This window comes from Varanus komodoensis, unplaced genomic scaffold (assembly GCF_004798865.1).
Source record: "Varanus komodoensis strain SLA01 unplaced genomic scaffold, ASM479886v1 scaffold7_3, whole genome shotgun sequence".
NCBI classification, from domain to species: domain Eukaryota; kingdom Metazoa; phylum Chordata; class Lepidosauria; order Squamata; family Varanidae; genus Varanus; species Varanus komodoensis.
Window position 1 is genome coordinate 5,848,628 of NW_025336480.1, and position 19,475 is coordinate 5,868,102.

At 38.9% G+C, this 19,475-nt stretch overlaps 2 protein-coding genes across 2 annotated transcripts in view; one reads left to right on the top strand and one right to left on the bottom strand.

The window, feature by feature from the left end:
• Positions 1-403: 403 nt before the first annotated feature.
• GPR151 (G protein-coupled receptor 151) lies at positions 404-1,657 on the top strand. Its single transcript, XM_044454578.1, has one exon. It carries the CDS (start codon positions 404-406, stop codon positions 1,655-1,657), a length of 1,254 nt encoding a protein of 417 aa, XP_044310513.1.
• A 5,187-nt stretch (positions 1,658-6,844) lies between these two features.
• The window catches only part of TCERG1 (transcription elongation regulator 1), a 42,765-nt gene continuing 30,134 nt past the window's right edge, over positions 6,845-19,475 (bottom strand). The window contains exons 14-20 of the mRNA XM_044454579.1: positions 18,805-19,120; positions 13,526-13,690; positions 11,822-12,004; positions 10,608-10,787; positions 9,802-9,885; positions 9,530-9,630; positions 6,845-8,007 (exon numbers count right to left, since the gene is read on the bottom strand). Coding sequence (XP_044310514.1) covers positions 7,806-8,007; positions 9,530-9,630; positions 9,802-9,885; positions 10,608-10,787; positions 11,822-12,004; positions 13,526-13,690; positions 18,805-19,120 — 1,231 coding nt within the window. The 3' untranslated portion in view covers positions 6,845-7,805. The remainder of the gene's footprint in view (positions 8,008-9,529; positions 9,631-9,801; positions 9,886-10,607; positions 10,788-11,821; positions 12,005-13,525; positions 13,691-18,804; positions 19,121-19,475) is intronic.

Here is a 19,475-nt window from a genome sequence, read left to right on the forward strand (position 1 = left end):
ACTTCCAAATTACTTTTTAAAAAGATGAGGAGGACAATGACAACGATGACCAGGCACAGTGGTTTTTGACTTTTCCATCATTTGTGGAAAAATCATTTTAATTACTCCATGGGGCTGCTACATGGATTATTAGACTTGCTAATAAGCAGCAGGCTATGTGCTCCCACTGGGGGACTGTCAATCAAAGTGGCAGCAGTTAAATAGCAATGAGAAGGTCTGGCTAGATCCACATGTAGCCGGCTGAGGCTTCTTGCAGAGGTTTCGTATTCCATGTGGAATGACAGATTTGTTTCAGCCGCAGAGGGTTTAAAAGAGACAGAACGGAGGGAGAAGTGATTGGAGTCTCATTGGCGTGCACCAGAAATAGCGGATGCTTACCGGAGGACCATCTTCTTTCAGCATCATGAACAGCTCACTGGCTCAGCCACTCCATTATGCGGGAGGCTACGAACCGCAGGATTCCAAGGAGTGGAAGGTGGTGATCCCAGCCTTCCTGGGGGTGATCTGCCTGGCTGGCTTTGCAGGAAACGTGTGCGTGATCGGGGTCCTACTGTACAACTCAAAGAAAGGGAAGCCTTCCATGATCCATTCCTTGATCCTCAACCTCAGCCTGGCAGATCTGCTCCTTGTCCTCTTTGTTGTGCCCTTCAGAGCAGCTGCTTACTCCAAGGGAACATGGTACCTAGGCTGGTTTCTTTGCAAAACCTCTGACTGGTTCCGACATGCTTGCATGACAGCCAAGAGCTTGACCATTGCAGTGGTAGCCAAGACTTGCTTCATGTATGCCAACAACCCAGCTAAGCAGGTGAACATTAAGTGGCACACCATCTGTGCAGGGCTGTTGGCGATTTGGCTGGTAGCTTTGGGAATACCGCTGCCCTTGTGGTTCTTCAGCAGCCTTTGGGAGCCAGAGGCTGGCTCTGCTCTGTGCATTGTGATTGTTCCAGCCCGCGCTCATGAGTTTATGTCAGCCTTCGTCAAACTCTATCCCCTGCTGGTATTTTGCCTACCCCTCACCTTTGCTTTCTTTTACTTCTGGAGAGCTTATGGCAGATGCCAGCGGAGGGGGACCAAGACTCAAAACCTGAGGAATCAAATCCGATCCAGGTGCCTGACGATGATGCTCCTGAGCGTGACTGTCGCCTCCGCTGTGATGTGGCTCCCTGACTGGATATCCTGGCTTTGGCTTTGGCATCTGAAAGAGGACGGGCCTGCTCCTCCACAAGGGTTCATGGCCACTACCCAAGTCTTGATGTTTGCTATCTCTTCAGCCAATCCTCTGATCTTCGTACTCATGTCTGAGGAATTCAGAGAGGGTTTTAAAGGCTTGTGGAAAAGGCTTACTTTGAAAAAGCCACTGCCTACCCCAGAAGACCAAGACGAAACAGCAGCTGACAACTCGGAGGGCATCCCGGATCCCATCACTCCTTCACCAGAGGCTGAGTCTCCGAATCAAGAGAAAGCAACCCCTCCTGCCCCCCACACCTCCGAAAGTATGGAAATAAAGAAGGAAATGCCAGTTTTGCCAGATGTTGAGCAATTCTGGCATGACCGGGAAGCAGTCCCTGATGCTCAAGACAATGACCCTATTCCTTGGGAGCATGAAGAAGAGCAGACAGTAGGTTGTGATAAAAAGTCCCTTAGGTCAGAAAGCTGAAAAGGAAAGCAATTTATTTTTAAATCGTAGTGTTGCATTGGAATTTAGTCATATTTAGAGTAGACCCATTTAAATAAATGGGACTTGAGCCATGTCTAATTTAATTCCCATTGATTTTAATGAGCCTGAGTATGACTGTCTGGATCCAGCCCAGTATAATTCTGCTTACTTGGGGTAATGTCCAACTGCTATGTGAGACATGTAAAGCATTGTTAAATTGCCTTTAGATATACCTTTGCATGTGTTCATTAGGGCTTGGGACATATCAATTTCTTCAACATTCATCTTTTATGTACAAATGCAGCTATCTCTCTGGCCACTCTGCTCTAAGATTTTATGATTCATTGTACTTAGAATTCATGTTCTGCACTTTCAGAGTATAAATTAAAATTTCTGAAGGGGAAAAAGTTTTAAATCGGTTAAATGTGCAAGCTAGCTTTGCGTCAGTAAATGATCCAGAACTATAAAGCAGGAGGACTTCTGTGTTTATTTGTAATATACATTTAGCAAGTATGATGTGCATGCTTTGGGTATAAAAGCTCGGACTTTGAAAAGGTTTTCTACCATTCAAAATACATGCAAAGCAATAGGCGTAATTTTTTAAAAACGAATGAAAGGATATGCATTAGAGCAGGGTTTTTTTTTTTTTTTTTTTGCTATTACTATACTAAATATGTATTAAATGTGCTCAAAGAAAAAGAGGATCATGTTTTTCTGGTAACTGATTAGATGACACCCTGCTAGCTGCCCTCCTGCTGTACATGAGTGACAGAAATGGGGCTTATATTCTGGTATCATGTTCCAAGATAGAAGTAAGGAAATCCATCTACCCTGTATTATAATTATTACACTACTACAGTCACATAAGAGTTGCAGCCGGCAGTAAGGTTAGCCTGAACAAGAGCAAAAATTATGTTAAGTTGGCTATTGGGTGGCATCACTTCAGTTGTATAGAAATGGAGGATTTCACATTATGCAACTGAAGGTGTTCCCTTCCACCAAAAATATCACAAAGTTATGGTTGCATATCTCAATTACACAATTTGCATCTTAACATATGGAATTGTGGCATTTAAAAATAGTTTCTGACAAGGTCCTAGAAATGCTGCAATGTTTCCTTTCTTCATTGTAGTTTTAGAAATACCAACTCGTATATATACAGCAAAGAATTAGGTTTGTTTCAGTGCTGGGCATGCATGATCCAACATGTGGCAATACAGTTCATAACTGCTGAATCTTGTATTTATATAAAAGGCAAAACTGACTTCCAACAACAGGTCTAGAAGAAGGAACAACATTTTTTTTAGTGCTATTCATTTCTATGTTGTCAGAATGTTTAGGTTCCAACTGCCTGCACTTCCAAGAACTTCACAGGTTTAAACTTAAGTAACCCTGTAGATTCTGTAGGTAACTGTTTGCTCCGGATAGATGGACAGATAGATAGCTAGATAGATATGGAATTTAACTTTTAACTATTCCTTCTAGAACAAAAAGGAATTCCATTTGCTAACAGAGTTTGCCTGAGACAAGACACTGTAAATAAGACAAAAACCTGACTTCACATATACACTGATGGGTCCAATCTGACAGATACTGAACCTGAAAAAGGATCTTGGGATAGTGGTAGACAGGTAGCTAAAAGTATCAATGCCATGTGAAAAAGGTAAATCTAAATAGATAAAATAGGAAGAGCTGCCATTATTTGAATGACCTTATACAAATCTAGGGTATAACCATACTTGGAGTACTGTGCAGTATTGGTCACTACACCTGAAAAAGAGCTGAGAGTTACAGAAAAGAGCAACTGCAACGATCAAGAGGTCTGCACATTACCTGCGTGAGAAAGAGTGATGTTGGGGATTTTTTAGCTTAAAAGGTGAGGAATTGAGGGGTAGTGGATGGGAGATAATAGACGTGCATACATGTCTATATTACACAAAAAATAGGGTATAGCAAAAGTGGGTTTTTCTCCCTCTCATATAACACTACAACACAGGCACAGCTGGTTGGACACTCTAGGAACTGAATGCTGGATGAGCTACACTTTGGGTTGGTCTGGCATGGCTCATCCAGTAACGCTGAATGCTGGGAGATTCGAGACTGATAAAAGTAAGTACTTTTTCATACGGCATGTAAATTCTGGAATTTGCTATCAGAAGGTGTCATCCAACTTGAACTGCTTTAAAAATGGGTTGTACATGGAGGTTAAGGCTGGTATTGATAGCTATATGCTACCAAAGGCAGGTTACTAATTGCAGGGTTACACAAGCTAGAGGTTGCTATTGCTGCTTTTGGTCTTGGTGTAGCATTGCTTTCTGTCACTCTGCAGTTCAAGGAAGCATGATCCAAGATTGTTAACAAAAAGAAAGATCACAATGGGGGATAGCCACTGTATATAGTAAGAATTGCATTCCAACAGCCATTGCAAGATAACCTGAAAGCAGCTGCTTCGTTTTTACAAGCATAAGAAATAATCTGCTGCTTCGTTTATGCCTGGGAAATATGGCCATTCCCAGCAACTACCTTGATTATTGGTGTGATCATTCATGCCAGTTTAAATATGCTACCCAGAGGCTTAGTTTCACAGTAAGTACATGCATGTTGACTTGGTTTACATTGAACATTGTTTTTTCCCTAACAAGCTTATGGCTATGCTGGTGAATACCCTGATTTTATCTGCATTGGCTATTATCTGAGAAACACCTTACTTTTACTACGTCTGAGCAATGTTCTTAAAGGTTCTTCAACCTGAAATGAATTTGTTAGGGTAAATGCTATATTTGAGAACACAATAGCAAATATCATCCAGGTTCATTCCCGCAGCTCCACTTTCTATTAGAGGCAAGTTCATGAAGTCAACCATACAGCACAGATAAGATTTATGTTGTGAGCTTTAATAAGCAATGAATAAGTAATACCCCCAATGAAAATGCTGTACTAGACTGCTAGTAGCCACTGTAAATGCAATGTTTTAAGCATCTGTAGGTTACCTCTTAAAACACAGAAAATACACTACAAGTTATCTTTTGACTTGGGCTCCTTGATAAATATAAGCAACAGACATAAAATCGTAGAACTGGAAGAGGCCTATAAAGCCATTGAGTCCAATCCTTTCATAAACAATGATCAATAGATAGCCCATTTCTGGAAAAAAATGTGTGAGTGAATGTGTGTAAAACCTATAGTGACAGAAAGTTTCCCATGTAAATTGAGCATCAGAAGTGGTACTGAAATTTCTCTGAAAACACTACAGAACTTATGTACCTTGCTCACTGGGGATAAGCACATGCATTTGTTAATGCCCTTTAAAATTTATTTGGGCCTAAAGTGCCCTGTAATACTAGAAACTAAAGATGTATTTTTTTTATTTTTTTGCTATTTGAAACTCTTAAAATACAGGACGGTTGATAGTACTTTTTTTAGATCTTTCTTCTGAATATAAGAACTTAGAAGATGAGAATGGATGAAGACGAAATATTCTTCTTGGGTCTAAAATAGCAAAACTACTTTTAATGGAGGCTGCTGAACAGATGTTGTAGTTACCTCATATCCCCAGTCTCAACATTTAGAAAACAGCTAGTCTCTTACTGCCCTTCTGATTTAAACCAATGATTCAGGAAGCCAAACATACATTTATTTTATATATGTATATCCTTATGAAATGCTCCTTGTGAAATGTTCAAGGTGGCCAATCACAGTAAAATTTCAAAACCAGGTACAGTTAAAGACTAAGTGCAAAAACAGAACAGCAGCAAATAAAAATCAACACTAAGAGAGTAAGGCATTATAAATGCAATACTGGTTTAGAACAAAAGCCTACAGAAAATTAAATGTTCAAGCTGGCATCAGAACACCACCATCTGGGAGGGGGCCAGGTGCATTTCCTAGGGCAAGGATTTGCACAGCAAAGGTCTGCCACATATGTGAAGTACTCCTGAAATGCAGGATATACACAGCTGAGCAAATCCTTGTAATTCCAGCTGACTTCAGTGGACAACCAGAGTAATACAGAAGATAGACCTTTGGGTATGTTAGTCATAAGTTGTTTTAGGCTTTAAGACTAAAACCAGCATATTGAATTGAGTCCAGTAAGGGATTGTCAGTCAGTGAGTTTCTGTAAGAGGGTAATATTCTTTAACCCCCCCCAAAAAAAAACCCCTCAAAGCCTTTAGCTATTTTGAATCAGCTTACACTTCTGAATACAGAAGGCATTCCTACAAAGTAAAGTGGACATTACATTAAATCGGCCTTGGTGTAACAAAGATACCAGACAATGGGCTGGGTCTAAGCTGGTGAAACACCCTCCTGGTTGCAGCTGGATTCTAGGTGTCCAGGAACCAACTTTTTTCAAGAGCACCCAAATGATGAGTCTAGTTCTTTAAGGGAAATGCAACCTACTAAAAACAGGTTGAAACCTTCTAACTGGATTAGTGATCCAAGTGATTTGCATAATATTAGTTAGCACTAACATTCAGTGTACTCATTGACAGCTAGTTTATTACTGATCTCAGAAGTGAGATCCTTTCACTCAGGTGAGATGCAAAGGAAAAAAACAGCATATTATCGGCATAAGGATTTATCTAGCTCTCCAGATAAGCTTGCATGTTTTCATGTATATGTTAAACAGTATGGGGCACAAGATACTGTAGCCTCCGAGGGGCATCACAGGCCAAAAGTCAAGGCACTGAGCAGTACTTGCTCAACACCAACATCTGAAACCTGTTAGCCAGGGAAGACTAGACACATTGAAATATTGCTCTGAAGGACCTGTCCAGCCAGGTAGCATCCAGAAGCTACCACAGTCAGTAGTGTCAGATGTCACAGACATCCCAGTGGAACCAATAAGGATATATCCCATGTTGTCCAGCAAATATTCACAAGAAAAAAAAGGGGGGGGAAATCAACCTTCCACACAATATCTTAAACAGAAAGGAGCTTTAACAGATACATTACTTGCAGCAGTAGGGTAAGCAACATCCTTCAATGTATGATCATCCTTAGGAAGAAAATGATTGCATCTTTTTTTAAAGAAGGGCTTCTTATCTTGCCATTAATCTTGTATGATGTTTGATCTACACATATATTCTTGTATCCGAGGCAGCATCCTATATGCACTAATTTGGGAGCAAGTCCTAGTGAACTCAAAGAATAAAATGTAATGAGCCATTACTAAACATGTACAATCCATATATAAAAAGGGTTGGTTTATTGTCGTTCAAATACGTAAACTGAACAATCCCAACATTTCAAAATTAAACTTTAGAAACACAAGTTTAACATTCAAAACAGGAATATAGTTTACAAGAAATATCCAGAAGGGAAGTCTGTATTCTAATTCAGAGGCTGCTAGAGATCACTGTATGGTAAATAAAAGTGTATTTATACAACCGTGCTATCCTGGGGAAGAAACTTTTTTCCTGTGCATTTCCAATTCACAGCAACACGTTACCAGACTACCGGGCAAAGCAACTTGATTGTGCCTACTGGGGAGGAAGGGGAGAGGGGGGAATCAAGCAGGCCCATGAACAAGATCAAACGGTGTTTATTCAATTTGGTCACTGCAAGGTTCATTCTCCTCTCATGCTGGAACTGACAGTAATGGAGTTAGTCCTGATTTATACAGGAAAAGCCAGGCACGAACAGAGAATTAGGCCCTATATTTTCAGGTTCACAAATGGGCAGAATCTTACTGCGGTCTTCAGCAGTCAATAGATTAATATTCAGAGTGCCTGACCTTGGCTCTCCCATTAGGACATCTGTGGTATATCTGTAGTTCTTAATTTCAAAACCACAAACATCAATCATCCCAAGGCTTTCACACGTAACACTGCCGAGAACAACGCCTCCAAATGCTACCAACATCCACATCTTGTACACAGATACCGCATTGTTCTAGGATCTAAAAATCACTGGAAATAGCTGCATGGTTAGAATATTTGTCAGTCATGCGGCAAAGAGAAAAAGCATCAATAATGCAAATGTTCTCTCTGTATAGAGACTGCTTTATGTTCACAAATGCTGAGACGCTCTCTTTGCTCCTTGGATGGTTTTGCAATAGGTTCACGGTAATGTATATGATTAAACCTGACAGATGGCTCATGCAATCTTCTTGACTTAACAGATATTCTCATTCAAGAGTACTTTGTAATTATTTTGTTGTTCGTCTTGTAGGCTCTGAAGCTGTGGGAGGTGGGGGGGGACCTCTGCGATCTAAGTCATCTACATAGGACACGATGAGTTTGCGTCTCTCTTCTGGTACACAGTCAAGTACCAGGTAACGTTTGTCATTCTGTAATATCTTTTCTATATCCTTCAGGTGCTGGTCAGATTCTTGGATTAACTTTTTGGATCTGCAATTAAGTGTAAGAGTTAGTGTTACCATCTGGTGACTGGGCATTACATAAATGGACTAGAATACTGGTGACGATACTAGTGGACAAGTGTCTCAATAACAACTCCACCCACCAAAATAAATCTCTCCTGACACTGCAATCAGGCAGGCCAAATACTCAAAAGGACAGAGAGACTGGACTATCGTCCCACCTATAAGGCTGCCCCTGCAGGTCAGGGGTGAGGCAAAGTGGCAGTGATGTGAAAGTGTAAAAAATCTTGCACTGCTACTACTTGTGCTATTATCTGTTCTGCAGGTAAAGAGAGGACCTCAAGCTCAAAGGAGAGAGCCAGTGCGGTGTAGCGGTTAAGAGCATGGGACTGGGACTCAGACGACCTGGGTTCTAGTCCCCACTCAGCCATGGGGCCAACTGGGTGACTTTAGACCAGTCACAGACTCTCAGCCCAACCTACCTCACAGGGTTGTTGTTGTGGGGATAAGATGGAGGAGGAGAATGATGTAAGCTGCCTTGAGCCCTTTGTAGGAAAAAGGCAGGATATAAATCGGAAAATAAATAAATAAAGGCTGCCCATGCCTTTTAAAAATTGGCACTAAGTTAAACTACAAAAATGTAAAATAAGAATAGCACCTTTCAAATTAAACATTGTAGTTGAAGAATACCTGCAGAAAATGGCTCCCAATATCCCGGGGGTCATCTAGCCCAACTGAGGCACCAATCTGATCATTGCATTCAAGATAGCACTCTGACTCAATGGCAACCATAGCTAACCCTCAGTACAACACTCAAGTAGAAGATGACCAGTATAGGCTGTGGACCTCTTCTCACCAGCACTGCTAGCCTGGGATTAAATCTTTATCATTTTTAACTTTTGGGAGGTTTTTCTATGTCACATTTCATACTGCATTTAATACCTTGGCAGAAAGGTGGTATATATGAATGGAGTCAGTAAGTACTTCACAAAATCATTCACTGCAAAGAAGCAGGCAACCTATTAGGACCCCTTTTTAAATAACTGGATGGCTTTATATTACTTTTTGGGAATGCTGATATACAGAACAATCAAAGAATTGCATTCAAAGAACCATCGAGTAGCACGTTTATGAACTCTTAAGAGTTGCAGAGATCTCAGTTACAGATGGCACTCCAATGTATCAGACATTGTGTTACAATATGAGAAGCAGTGATTGAGAAAAATATGGGATGTAAGAACTTGTGCAAATGAAGGGAACCTTCTGGGTCTAGGGTAATTTTTCCTCATGCAAAGCTGTTCCTCTGTTAATAGAGAAAAGTTCCTTTACTGTGCAGAAGGGCATTTTTAATACTAATCTGTTTACACCCAAAAGTAAAATTTCAGTACCTTTTGCTTTTTTAGCATTTCTGGGAGTGGGCTACATATTATACTAACTAAACAGCCCAAAATATCATTGCTAATTGCCAATTAGATACTGGACATACAAATAAAAAAGGGAGAGAAAATGAAATTTTAAAACTCATAGTCCTACAGTATTTAAATACATACCTGTATGTTATAAATTTGGTCTCTTTCAAAAGTGTTCTGAAATCTGCTTTGGCTGTAATATATTTGTCTCTGATATATTCTTCAAACTCCCTTTGCTTTTTCTGCATGAAAACATAGAAAAAAACTGTGAAAATCTTATCAACACTGCAAAACTGACCTCCTAATTTATGAGATGTTTTATGTTGTTATGGAATGAAATAGCACAGAGAGAAGTTATGCCTACTTTTAATTATACATGGAAAGGTTAACACCGTCACCCCAAAGCTTCTTACCCTGTCACTGGAAGAGAATTTAATGCATCTGGGATCTTCTTTAATTATTTTCTTTACTTCTTTCCACGTTGACGTTAAGGTAATCTTTCAAAACAGAAACAAATAGAACAATTATAGGCTGATAAATGAAATGCAATCATGCTGTGCTAGCCTGAAACATCTGTAGTATATAATGCATAGTGGCCTGATCTAACATACAGTGTCAATGAGTAGACACACACACACACACACAGAGGATCAGAGCTTCTTATGTTTGATTTCACGTTTGAGCTCAATGTTATTTTATTATGCAAGTCTGTTTAAAAAGAAGTTCAGAAATCAAAGTATTTTATGAGTAACATTAGAAGAAAATAAAATGTGAGGTACTTAATGTGATACAATGTACACTGAACCTATCAATAAAAGCTGTTCACATTTACACACACAGAATGAAACCTATTCAATCCCCCACCAGTGAATATTTTCATGGCCTTTTGAGATCCCTCCCCTGTGCGCAAAAAGAAACAATATAAATAGGTTTACAAAACTCTTCTATCTGCCTCCATCTTCAGAATGTCAGGTCTAGAAGGAGCAGCAGTGAGTCTGAACACAGATTTATTAGCTTTTCCCCCAGATTTTCTAGGTAGAAAACAACAGAAAATGGACTGACAGAGCAATTGCATTTCAAGAATAGCGTTAGTAATATATAAATACAACATGAAAAACAGCTAAAGAAGCACATTACTGTTGTTTACTGCCCAGAGAGTTTCAGCTACTGGCAGTGTAGAAATAAAATACAAAGTTAGATATTTAGAGCTTTCCCTTACTGATGAAGTTTCATCCAGAAGCTGCCGAAAATGCTCTTTCTTCTTTTTTGTAAGTGCCTCTATGTGTTCATTAAATAATTTTTCCTTCTCTTCTCTTTCCAATAAGGAACCAGATTCCCACCGATGATCTTTTCGAAGTGTCCTTCTGGTATCAGACCACGACACATCTGAAGATCGCACCTAAAAGAGACAGAAGTTTAGATCACTAACCAGCAGCTTATTTTATTTAAAACTGAAAATTCATGCAAAACAAATTGGAAGATATGCAAAATGTGTGCTGAAAGCACAGATACAAAAGGGGACTTATAGAAATTGACTGTATTCTTCGGCAAAGCAGGCTGTTTGTGGTTTGCATCATTCCATTTCCTCACTTTCTTATTCCATTCTACAGCCCACTACAGCCAGTAGTACAGAATGATGGGGACTGAAGGCCAAAAGTCCTTCAAGGCTACAAGTTGCCCACCCCGCCCTACAGGTATACCATTGACTACAGTATTATTGAAAGAATTATCATTTGTTTTTAGGTAGTACCTTGAATTTTGCTATTTAATTTTTTTTCAGAATTAAAAAGCCACCACACATCCAAGTCATATATTTTAGGTCATTCATATAAATTTATATAGCATTCAGTTTTTAATGCATACAGCTCTCAATATGGAAAAGGAATTTATTTTGCTACTCAGTGGAGAACAGAATCATTCTTCATTCTGGGTTTTGTTTTCTGCATAATGGCACAGAAAAGACTTGCCATGAGTAACTATCCTCAATCTGTAATCCTCCAGTTGTTTTGGCCTACAAGTCTTAATTATCCCTTACCACTAGATGTACTGACAAGGGCTGATGCAAACTGTAGTCCAGTGCAGCTGGAGCACCATACCTACTCCAGGAATTACAATAAAGCAGCCTCTCTCAACCTGTTCTCCCAATGTATTGGTATACAGCTAATTCCCAGTCAACATGGCCACTAAAACAGCTGTAGCTCATCAGATCACAAAGGCACCAGACTGAGGAAGGCTGCTACAAAATTACATATATCATTGGCTTCCCCTTGCCCACAAGGACAGCTCATTTGTAATTAGCTCTTTTTTCAGATTATAGGACTTTTGTGCAGAAATCCACACTCACATCAAATTTACTAAAAGAAATGGAAATACATTTATATCTTATTTGCACAGAAGAGCATGCTTGCCTTTGTTAACACAGAGGAACCTCACCATATCAGAAAGGAGAGCTTTGAAATTCTGGATTGCCTCTTCTCGTTTGTGCTGTTCTCGTTCCCTGTCTATCTCCTTCGTCTGCTCAGAACGAGCTTTCTGAACTTCTCTTTCCCGTTCACGCAAGCTTGCCTCTATGCGAGCCTGTCTTTCCAGCTCCTTTTCTTTTTCAGAGTCCACATTCTGAAACAGAAGCCAAAGCACACATTTGAGTCTGATCCAACTAACTGCAAGTATTAATACAAACAGGAATTAAGAAGGATGGAACAGACTACTGTTAACATGCTCAAAATATGATCCACTTAGACAAGCTACTATGGAAATTATTACTGCTGATACTAGTGTAAGATTTCAACTTTTAAAATAGTTATGTGAACATAGTCATTACATTTCTCAATGCCCAAATAAAACAGAACTACACAAATGAAAGATATCCCTTTTCAAATTCAACAAGATGAAGGACGGACTACTGGCAAAATTGCAACAAGCCGGGCCTTTTATTAAGAATAGAAAATAAATGATAGGTGGAATTCAAAGAACTGCATGCCAAGTTGTGCATGTTCAAGAGGAAACTGGATTTAAACTTCTCAAAAAGCAGCCCTCCATGCCAACTTTCAAAAGGAGTTTGTGAGATAGCATGGGAGACTAGAGTTTGAAAAACACAAATGAAAAATTGCATCACAGCCACCCAAGTCCTTTGAGCACACCAGAACTACTTTTGCATTTGAGTCCAGCATTTGGGAACCACATGCATTCTTCAAGGTAGCTGAATAAATCACTATGCCACACAGAGGTAAGGTTAAGAACTGTAGCCATACTGGAGGAGGATGAGAAGAACCAAGAATGACTTTTGAGGGAAAAATAAGAAAGGAGCAATGAGTGCCTCATGATTTATACACAGTACTCAGTCTTGCTTATACTCCTTGTTTTATACAGTCCCAGGTTTTCAATTGCATATATAAGTCAAAAAGAAAATTTCTGAAAGAGTCAAATCCAAACCAATTTTCATAATGAACAAAAGATAATAGAAAAGTGTATTACTTCCAAGAGCTCATCCTGGAAATAGCTAACCAAGCAGCATTTTCCGGTACAATTAAAAGTGTGTTTTTTTCTTTTCACCCTGATGCTTCAGTGCATCAAGTTCAGTAGGTATTCAGTGGGCTATAAGGGACCCTTGGTTATTGTTCTGGCTTGAATTTGTAACATTGTTTTAAAATTGCTTTTATTGTATTCTGCTCTGATTAAGAATTCTTGTGGTTCTGACAAACTGAAAGTAAGAATCCATACTGAATAAACAAAGGAATAAATATTGCTGTTACTACTGCTCCTAAGTTGTGAATGACTGCTCTGAAAGTAATTCTTTAGCTGGCAGCTCAGTCCCTGAAGAAGGGACAAAGGGAGGCTTCATAGAAGATAGGCTGCAGAAAAACACATCCACAGGGGTATTTACCAGGAGGAGTGTGCAAAGTACAAAATCAGTTCCAGGATGTAAGAGGCTTTACTCTGATGTAGCGTAGTACACAGATGCAACCTGTGACTCATGGAATCCAGGCAGGTATATTCTCCCTAGTCCCACACATAGACTGGCTGTGGCACAGCCTCCCCCAGTCTGATACCCTCCAAATGCTGTCCTAGTGCATTATATGGCTTTAAACATCCAGAATCTAAAACCTTTGAAAACAGTTTTGTCAATACCATACATACTTTGGCTATTTTTTCAATATACTGCTTAAAAAGATCTTCTCTTTGTGAAGAGCTATCCACAGCTTTGTAGCGAGGGTCAGTCTCTACTTTGTCCTTCACTTTGCTCCAGCGAGACTGACTGTCCAAGTGGTGATTAGATAACAGTTCAAAGAAGTCCATTTTGACCTGTGTTTTAAACAAAAGACAAAAAGAAGAAAAAAGGAGGACATTAAGAGGTACTTTGTTTTCCAAACCCTTGAAATGTTCTTTTTAAAAAGGCAGAAGCAGACTTACCATGATGGCCAAAAACTATGTTAACATACTTAAAATTAGATTTTTCATAAAAATACTTAATTTTACATTTGTGTGTGTATAATACATTGTTATTTTGGATGGCACTTTAGTAAATGTATCAGAACATAATATAATACAATACAGAAGCCTTCCAAATGCAAGACATAGCATTCCTTAAAGGATAGTGTAAAGACATTATAGTCGAAGACTACAATGTGAAGAGGATATTTACACAAGTGCAAGAGAACTGCATCAACACTTGTGGCTTTCTTGGGAGATCTGCAGTCCAGCAACACCAATCTGTTATTTCTTTTAAGAGGTAGTGCGTATCACACACAACTGGTATTGCTCTTGCAAAAACTTAAAGAAATCCCAGACTGGAAGCTTGGGGCCAGTCCACCCATTTATTTGAAATGGAGCCTCTATTTGCACTGGGGGTGGGGGGAATGGTCAATGTATGTGAAATCGGGCACCTCTGTTCATGATTGTGCAATCATTCCTCTTTAAGGAAGCAGGGCTGGGGAAATGTGTGGTTTCTAGGGAGAGCTCTTCAGCATTCAAGTCACTCATCATTTGTACTGAGGGCTTGCTTTGGTAAACCGTTTAGAGCTCTGTCACATGTGCATAAACTGCATTTTTATATTTCAGCTGTTGTAAGATCTGCTAAAGGTTGTTTCACAGAAGCAGTGCTTAGTGGGTTACACCTTAAATTTCTCAGTGCACTCTCAAATTCTTTTCTCTGAGCTTCTGAAATAAGGAATAAACTATCAAAACTGAAAATGGGCAAGTTAATCTTCTCAAAACAGCCTGATTAGCAGTTTGCAGTAGAGACCGATTCTAAAAACCACCATGAGGGTCAGTTTTGTTTCACATGGAATAATGAGAAAAGTTGTTTGACCTGGTTCACAGTGAAATTATTTCTTAAAATACAACATAAGAATATTGCCATTATATTAACATTTGGCAAATTGCTTATATATTTGCCTTAATATGTATTTGCCATAGCTCTATTTATGAAAACACAGAACTAGAATATGAATTAGGACAAAGCCTTTTAAAAATCAATACAAACTGGTATAGAAACAGTAGGCTGCATCCAACATTAGTCTAACTTAGGTCCCATTCATTTCAGTGGGTCTAATTTAATTAGGATTAACACTGCATACAGCCCAGTATAAATTCAGTCTACAGTGAAATGTTTCAAAAAACATTTCTTCTTCCTTGTGAACAAAAGCAGCAAAAAGTTAATGGGTCTTCTGTCTTCCTTTGATTATTTATTTTCTCTCCTGGCTTCCTTAGTATTTAAAGGACTGACTTTGTTTTTATGTATAACAGAGTGGAACTACAGAATGACTAGTCAGTTCACACATACAGATGGCTGGATGCTTGTAACTTACACAAGCACAAAAATCACATTGCTGCGTAAATCAACGTATGGCTGCACCAATTTCAGCTATACCGATTCAAAGCTACCTTTTTAAGGGATTGTTATTGTGAGAGCACAATTGCTGCAATCACATGTGAATATGCTTCACAGAGAGATCATAAAGAAGTGTGTTCATACATAATAAAGCTTCTGTACTCATGGGAAAAAGCCTTTCACAGAGCCCGGTCATTTTATGTTGCTGAATACCAAGACCTGCCTAGGTGAATCCCCACGTTCTTTTGAGACCAGATGGAGAGATCAGTTACTTTAGCTATAGAACAGGTATTATTTAGTTGTGAGCCTGAGTACAACATACATTTTAACACCCTCCCCATAACCTCGTATTACACATGCAGAGAGTGCCACTGTAAACCCTTTATCTTACTGCTTTATAGGAACCCAAACCCCACTGATTGCAGCCAATTAGAAACTAAGTTTGTCTAGCATATTTCAAGTATTAACAGTAATTAGTACATATATAACAAATAATAGTACTTATAGTGTGTAGATTTCCTTCAGTACAGGTATTTGGCTCTTGGCTCAGTATTTAGACATAGAAGATCATCAATGAAAGGCAAATAAAATCAGGAAATATCCTCTCAGTGTTGTGCACTGTACATTTGTCAACTCTCCATCAATTTTTGTGGAATGTTGTACCCACCGAGCATTTAAGAAGATGCACAGTAACTTTATAACTACTAAGAGAAAATACTGACTTGGATCTAGTGATGTCTTGCACTTCTGTTTGTGCAAGGAAGCTCCACTGAATTCTCCCAATTTTCCCATCCAGCTGCAGCACCCAGCCCCATTACATGCCAGTCCAGAGACCCCTTGACTCCCAGGAGTATCTGTTGGGGCACCGGGGGTGGGGGTTGGAGTTGGAAGGAGAACCTATTGCAGAAGCAGAGTTCTGCTCATTTGTCTCTGGATCCAACCCAGTATCTGTTATTTCAAAGATGAACTTCTGAACATGCAAGTAATATTACAATATAAAGCTTTCTCAGCCAGATATAAGATTAAAGACAAGAAAGAAAAAAGGTGCTTCTGCAGACATCTTTAAAGTAAAAGTACTTGAACAGGCACATGGAACAGACTAAGGTTTCTTTTATATTGCCCTGTACTTATTTGTCCATTTTCATGTTAAAATATAGTTGGAAGAACTCAGAACATTACAATCAAAAACTACCTCAAACAAACCCATCTAATATCCATACAACATGCATCCTGGTCTCTATAGCAACCAGTAGCTGTCATCCTCATTCTAACCTGAAAGCCAGCATGATCCCATGATCTAGTGCCATTTCTTGTGCCAAAAGCGAACAGCCATTATTTTACTGAAAAGCAAATCCACTACCATCTTGTCTAATAAAGGAAGTAATCAATTCAGCTAACTACTTTTGATATAATTCTAAGGTTTGAGGGGCATGAAAGATTTCCATACATGGCACATTTTTACTGTTCATCCTTTAAGGAAAAGCAGTATTAGAAAAGCAGGAGCATTTAAAGCCAAAACTAATCCTTAAGGGAATCAACATAGCAGAAAGCAAAGGTGGATGTCTCTCAGAGGGTGTCCTCCCTCTGGTGCTGAGGGGAGGAGAAATGCTGTTGAGCTGCTTCCTCAGTGATTGTTTGGCAACACTTGGGCTTACCAGAATTTTCTATAGGCAATGATCAAGGTTGTGCGCATATTTCTGACTCTTCTTCTGTTCCCCGCAAAGCACAGGTAAGTAACAAGAATGTTAAATGGAGTACCTTATCTCTCTTGCTTCAACATAAAATTAAAGGACCTTGACTTTTCCTTTTATCTCACTAAATAAACTGGAGAATGCTAAGAAACCATTAATCCAAGTGTGATTGTTTCCAGCTGTTACTTTAAAGACTCATGAGCAGATCACACAATTCTTTGCATTAATTCTTTGTTATGAACAACGGGCTGAGAAAGCTTCCAACACTTTAGGCACATGATAACCTTTAGCTTTCTGACAGAAACATCACAGAAGCAAATAAGGTTGAAAATATTTTGTGCATTTAGGAGCTTTTTTTTTTTTTTTTTTTTTTGCAGTTTACACATTCTGGGCACAACTCTCATCACTTCACAAGGAAATAAACTGAAAAAAATGTAAAGTACCGGAACTGCGGGAGGCTAAAGTCACCACACAGAGATACCAATTCTTTCCTCACTAGGGAATCCCATAATACTTTGCGTGTCAGTGATTGACAGCTGTCAGACTGAACTGATTGACAGGCCGCACAGCACAAAACTGTAAAATCTATCCACTTGTTACAAAACAGAATACATAAAATGGTTACAAGAGGCTTTGGGAGAAAAGAAATAATTAGTTTCAAATGCAAAGATAAACACAATATTCAACACAAAATCTTGTTTGAAGTAGTTCATGCAATATTAAATAATTTACTTATGAATTATTCACTTTGATTATGGCTAAATGCAATAATGTTTAAACCATGACTACAAAACAAAAGCAGCTTAGGTTTGAGATTACATATATATTCACCTCTAGATAGCTAAAAATTCTGGTGAAGCACAGAATATAACAGTGCAGCCTTACACAAATGTTCAGAAGCAGGGCTAACTGAGCTCAATGGATGTTGCTGGCAGATAAGAGGGCACAGCAACCGAAAAGACTGAGTAGGCATCAGAAAATTCCTAAAGTGAATCCCACTTCTGTCATGAGCTTACAGGAGCTTTAGTAAAGCAGTTTCTCTTGAGTTCCCTACATGCTGCAATATGGGAATAACAGAAATGACCCACTTTATGGGGCTACTGTAAGAAAGCATTTTTGGAAGACAAACATCTGAGATGCTTTTCAGGTTTCTTTTGAAAATACTTTTCTAAGTACTGATAGCAGCTTTGCATTTCAGAGATGTTTCTTGTTCCTATATGACGGGGGGCTTTTGCCCTGATTTCTTATTAAAAGGAGCACATATTTACTTTACTTATGTAAGGAATGTAAAGAAATGGTGATTTGATTTCAGAAGTGTATTTTTCCCTACATTGAAGAAAGCTGCTTGCATATTTTGATGCTAACACTGTTGAAGACACTCTGTGGCATCTGCCTTCCAAGTTCTGTGCACTTTGTCTCTTGTACTGACAGTGCAGACCAATGACATTTGAAATTCATTAATCTTTAACAGGTGACCTTTAGTTCTGATCAGCAGTCATTCTAAAATACATTTACTGGAAGATTTTTTTTTAACTGAAGTGTTAGCATTTAGAAATAAAACAGCTACTTGAAACTTGTCCACAAAGATATAAAGGTCTGTTTGGAACTTTCCAGCCAGACTCTTTTTTCAAGCTCTAGGATTTTAAAATGAAGACATTAATTTAGGGAAAAGAATAGTAATGGTACATATTCTAGAGTAGTATAGTCATTCTGAGTTTAGGAAAAAAAAAAGTGAGATCAGGCATACCCCAATCAAAGAGGAAATCCTTCAACTAGGAAAAACATAAAGGCAGGGGAAAGTAAATCTGAGGGCAGAATAGGAACCTGGAAGACTTGCATGCCCCTCCCACCTCTCTCATTCATACTACCTCCATACACTTGGTATAAAGGATTACCTTCTCTCCTCTGGTCTTCGAATCTTCTTTTTCCTTCTTTCTTGCTGCTGTGATAAACTCATTAAACAAGGCCTCTCGATCTTTCATTTTTTCAATTGCTTTGAAACGTGAGTCTTTAGCATGCTTGGCTGCAAATTCACTAAAAGTAGTTCTGTAACAAAATGGCAAGTGTACTGATTTGGCAGAGCTTTCTTTGCTGGAAAAAGCATTCAAAAGCACAACTGTGTTTTGGGTCTGCTGAAATACAGGCACTAAACACCAAGATACCAATATCCTCAGCACAAATGCAAGTTGAAGAAGCAAAGTTTCTATTTTTCTTTAAAAGAAGTTACCTTGTGCTATATTGTTGAAATGTATGCATGTGTGAATGCACAGAATGCAGCTCTTCCAAGGTAGAACATCTCGTGTAGACTATGAGTTCTATTACTACCCTGCCCTAATAATTCAAGGTGATGTAATGAAAAATTAAACTTTCTCTTTTGCCAACCAGCTCTACCACAAGTAAAACTAATATAACATCACCATCCAGTTTCATTTATTACTATGGAATCAAGCAGTGCTAGATCTATAGAGCTCTTCATTCTTGCTTCCTGTATATTTATTGCCTTATAGTACTCTCACCTCTAGGGCCAGATTCCAAATCTCAGATGTGCAGTAGATATAGTACTGCC

Bases quoted from the DNA above. Each gene is read 5' to 3' on its own strand.
- GPR151 (XM_044454578.1), top strand. From the start codon at position 404: ATGAACAGCTCACTGGCTCAGCCACTCCATTATGCGGGAGGCTACGAA.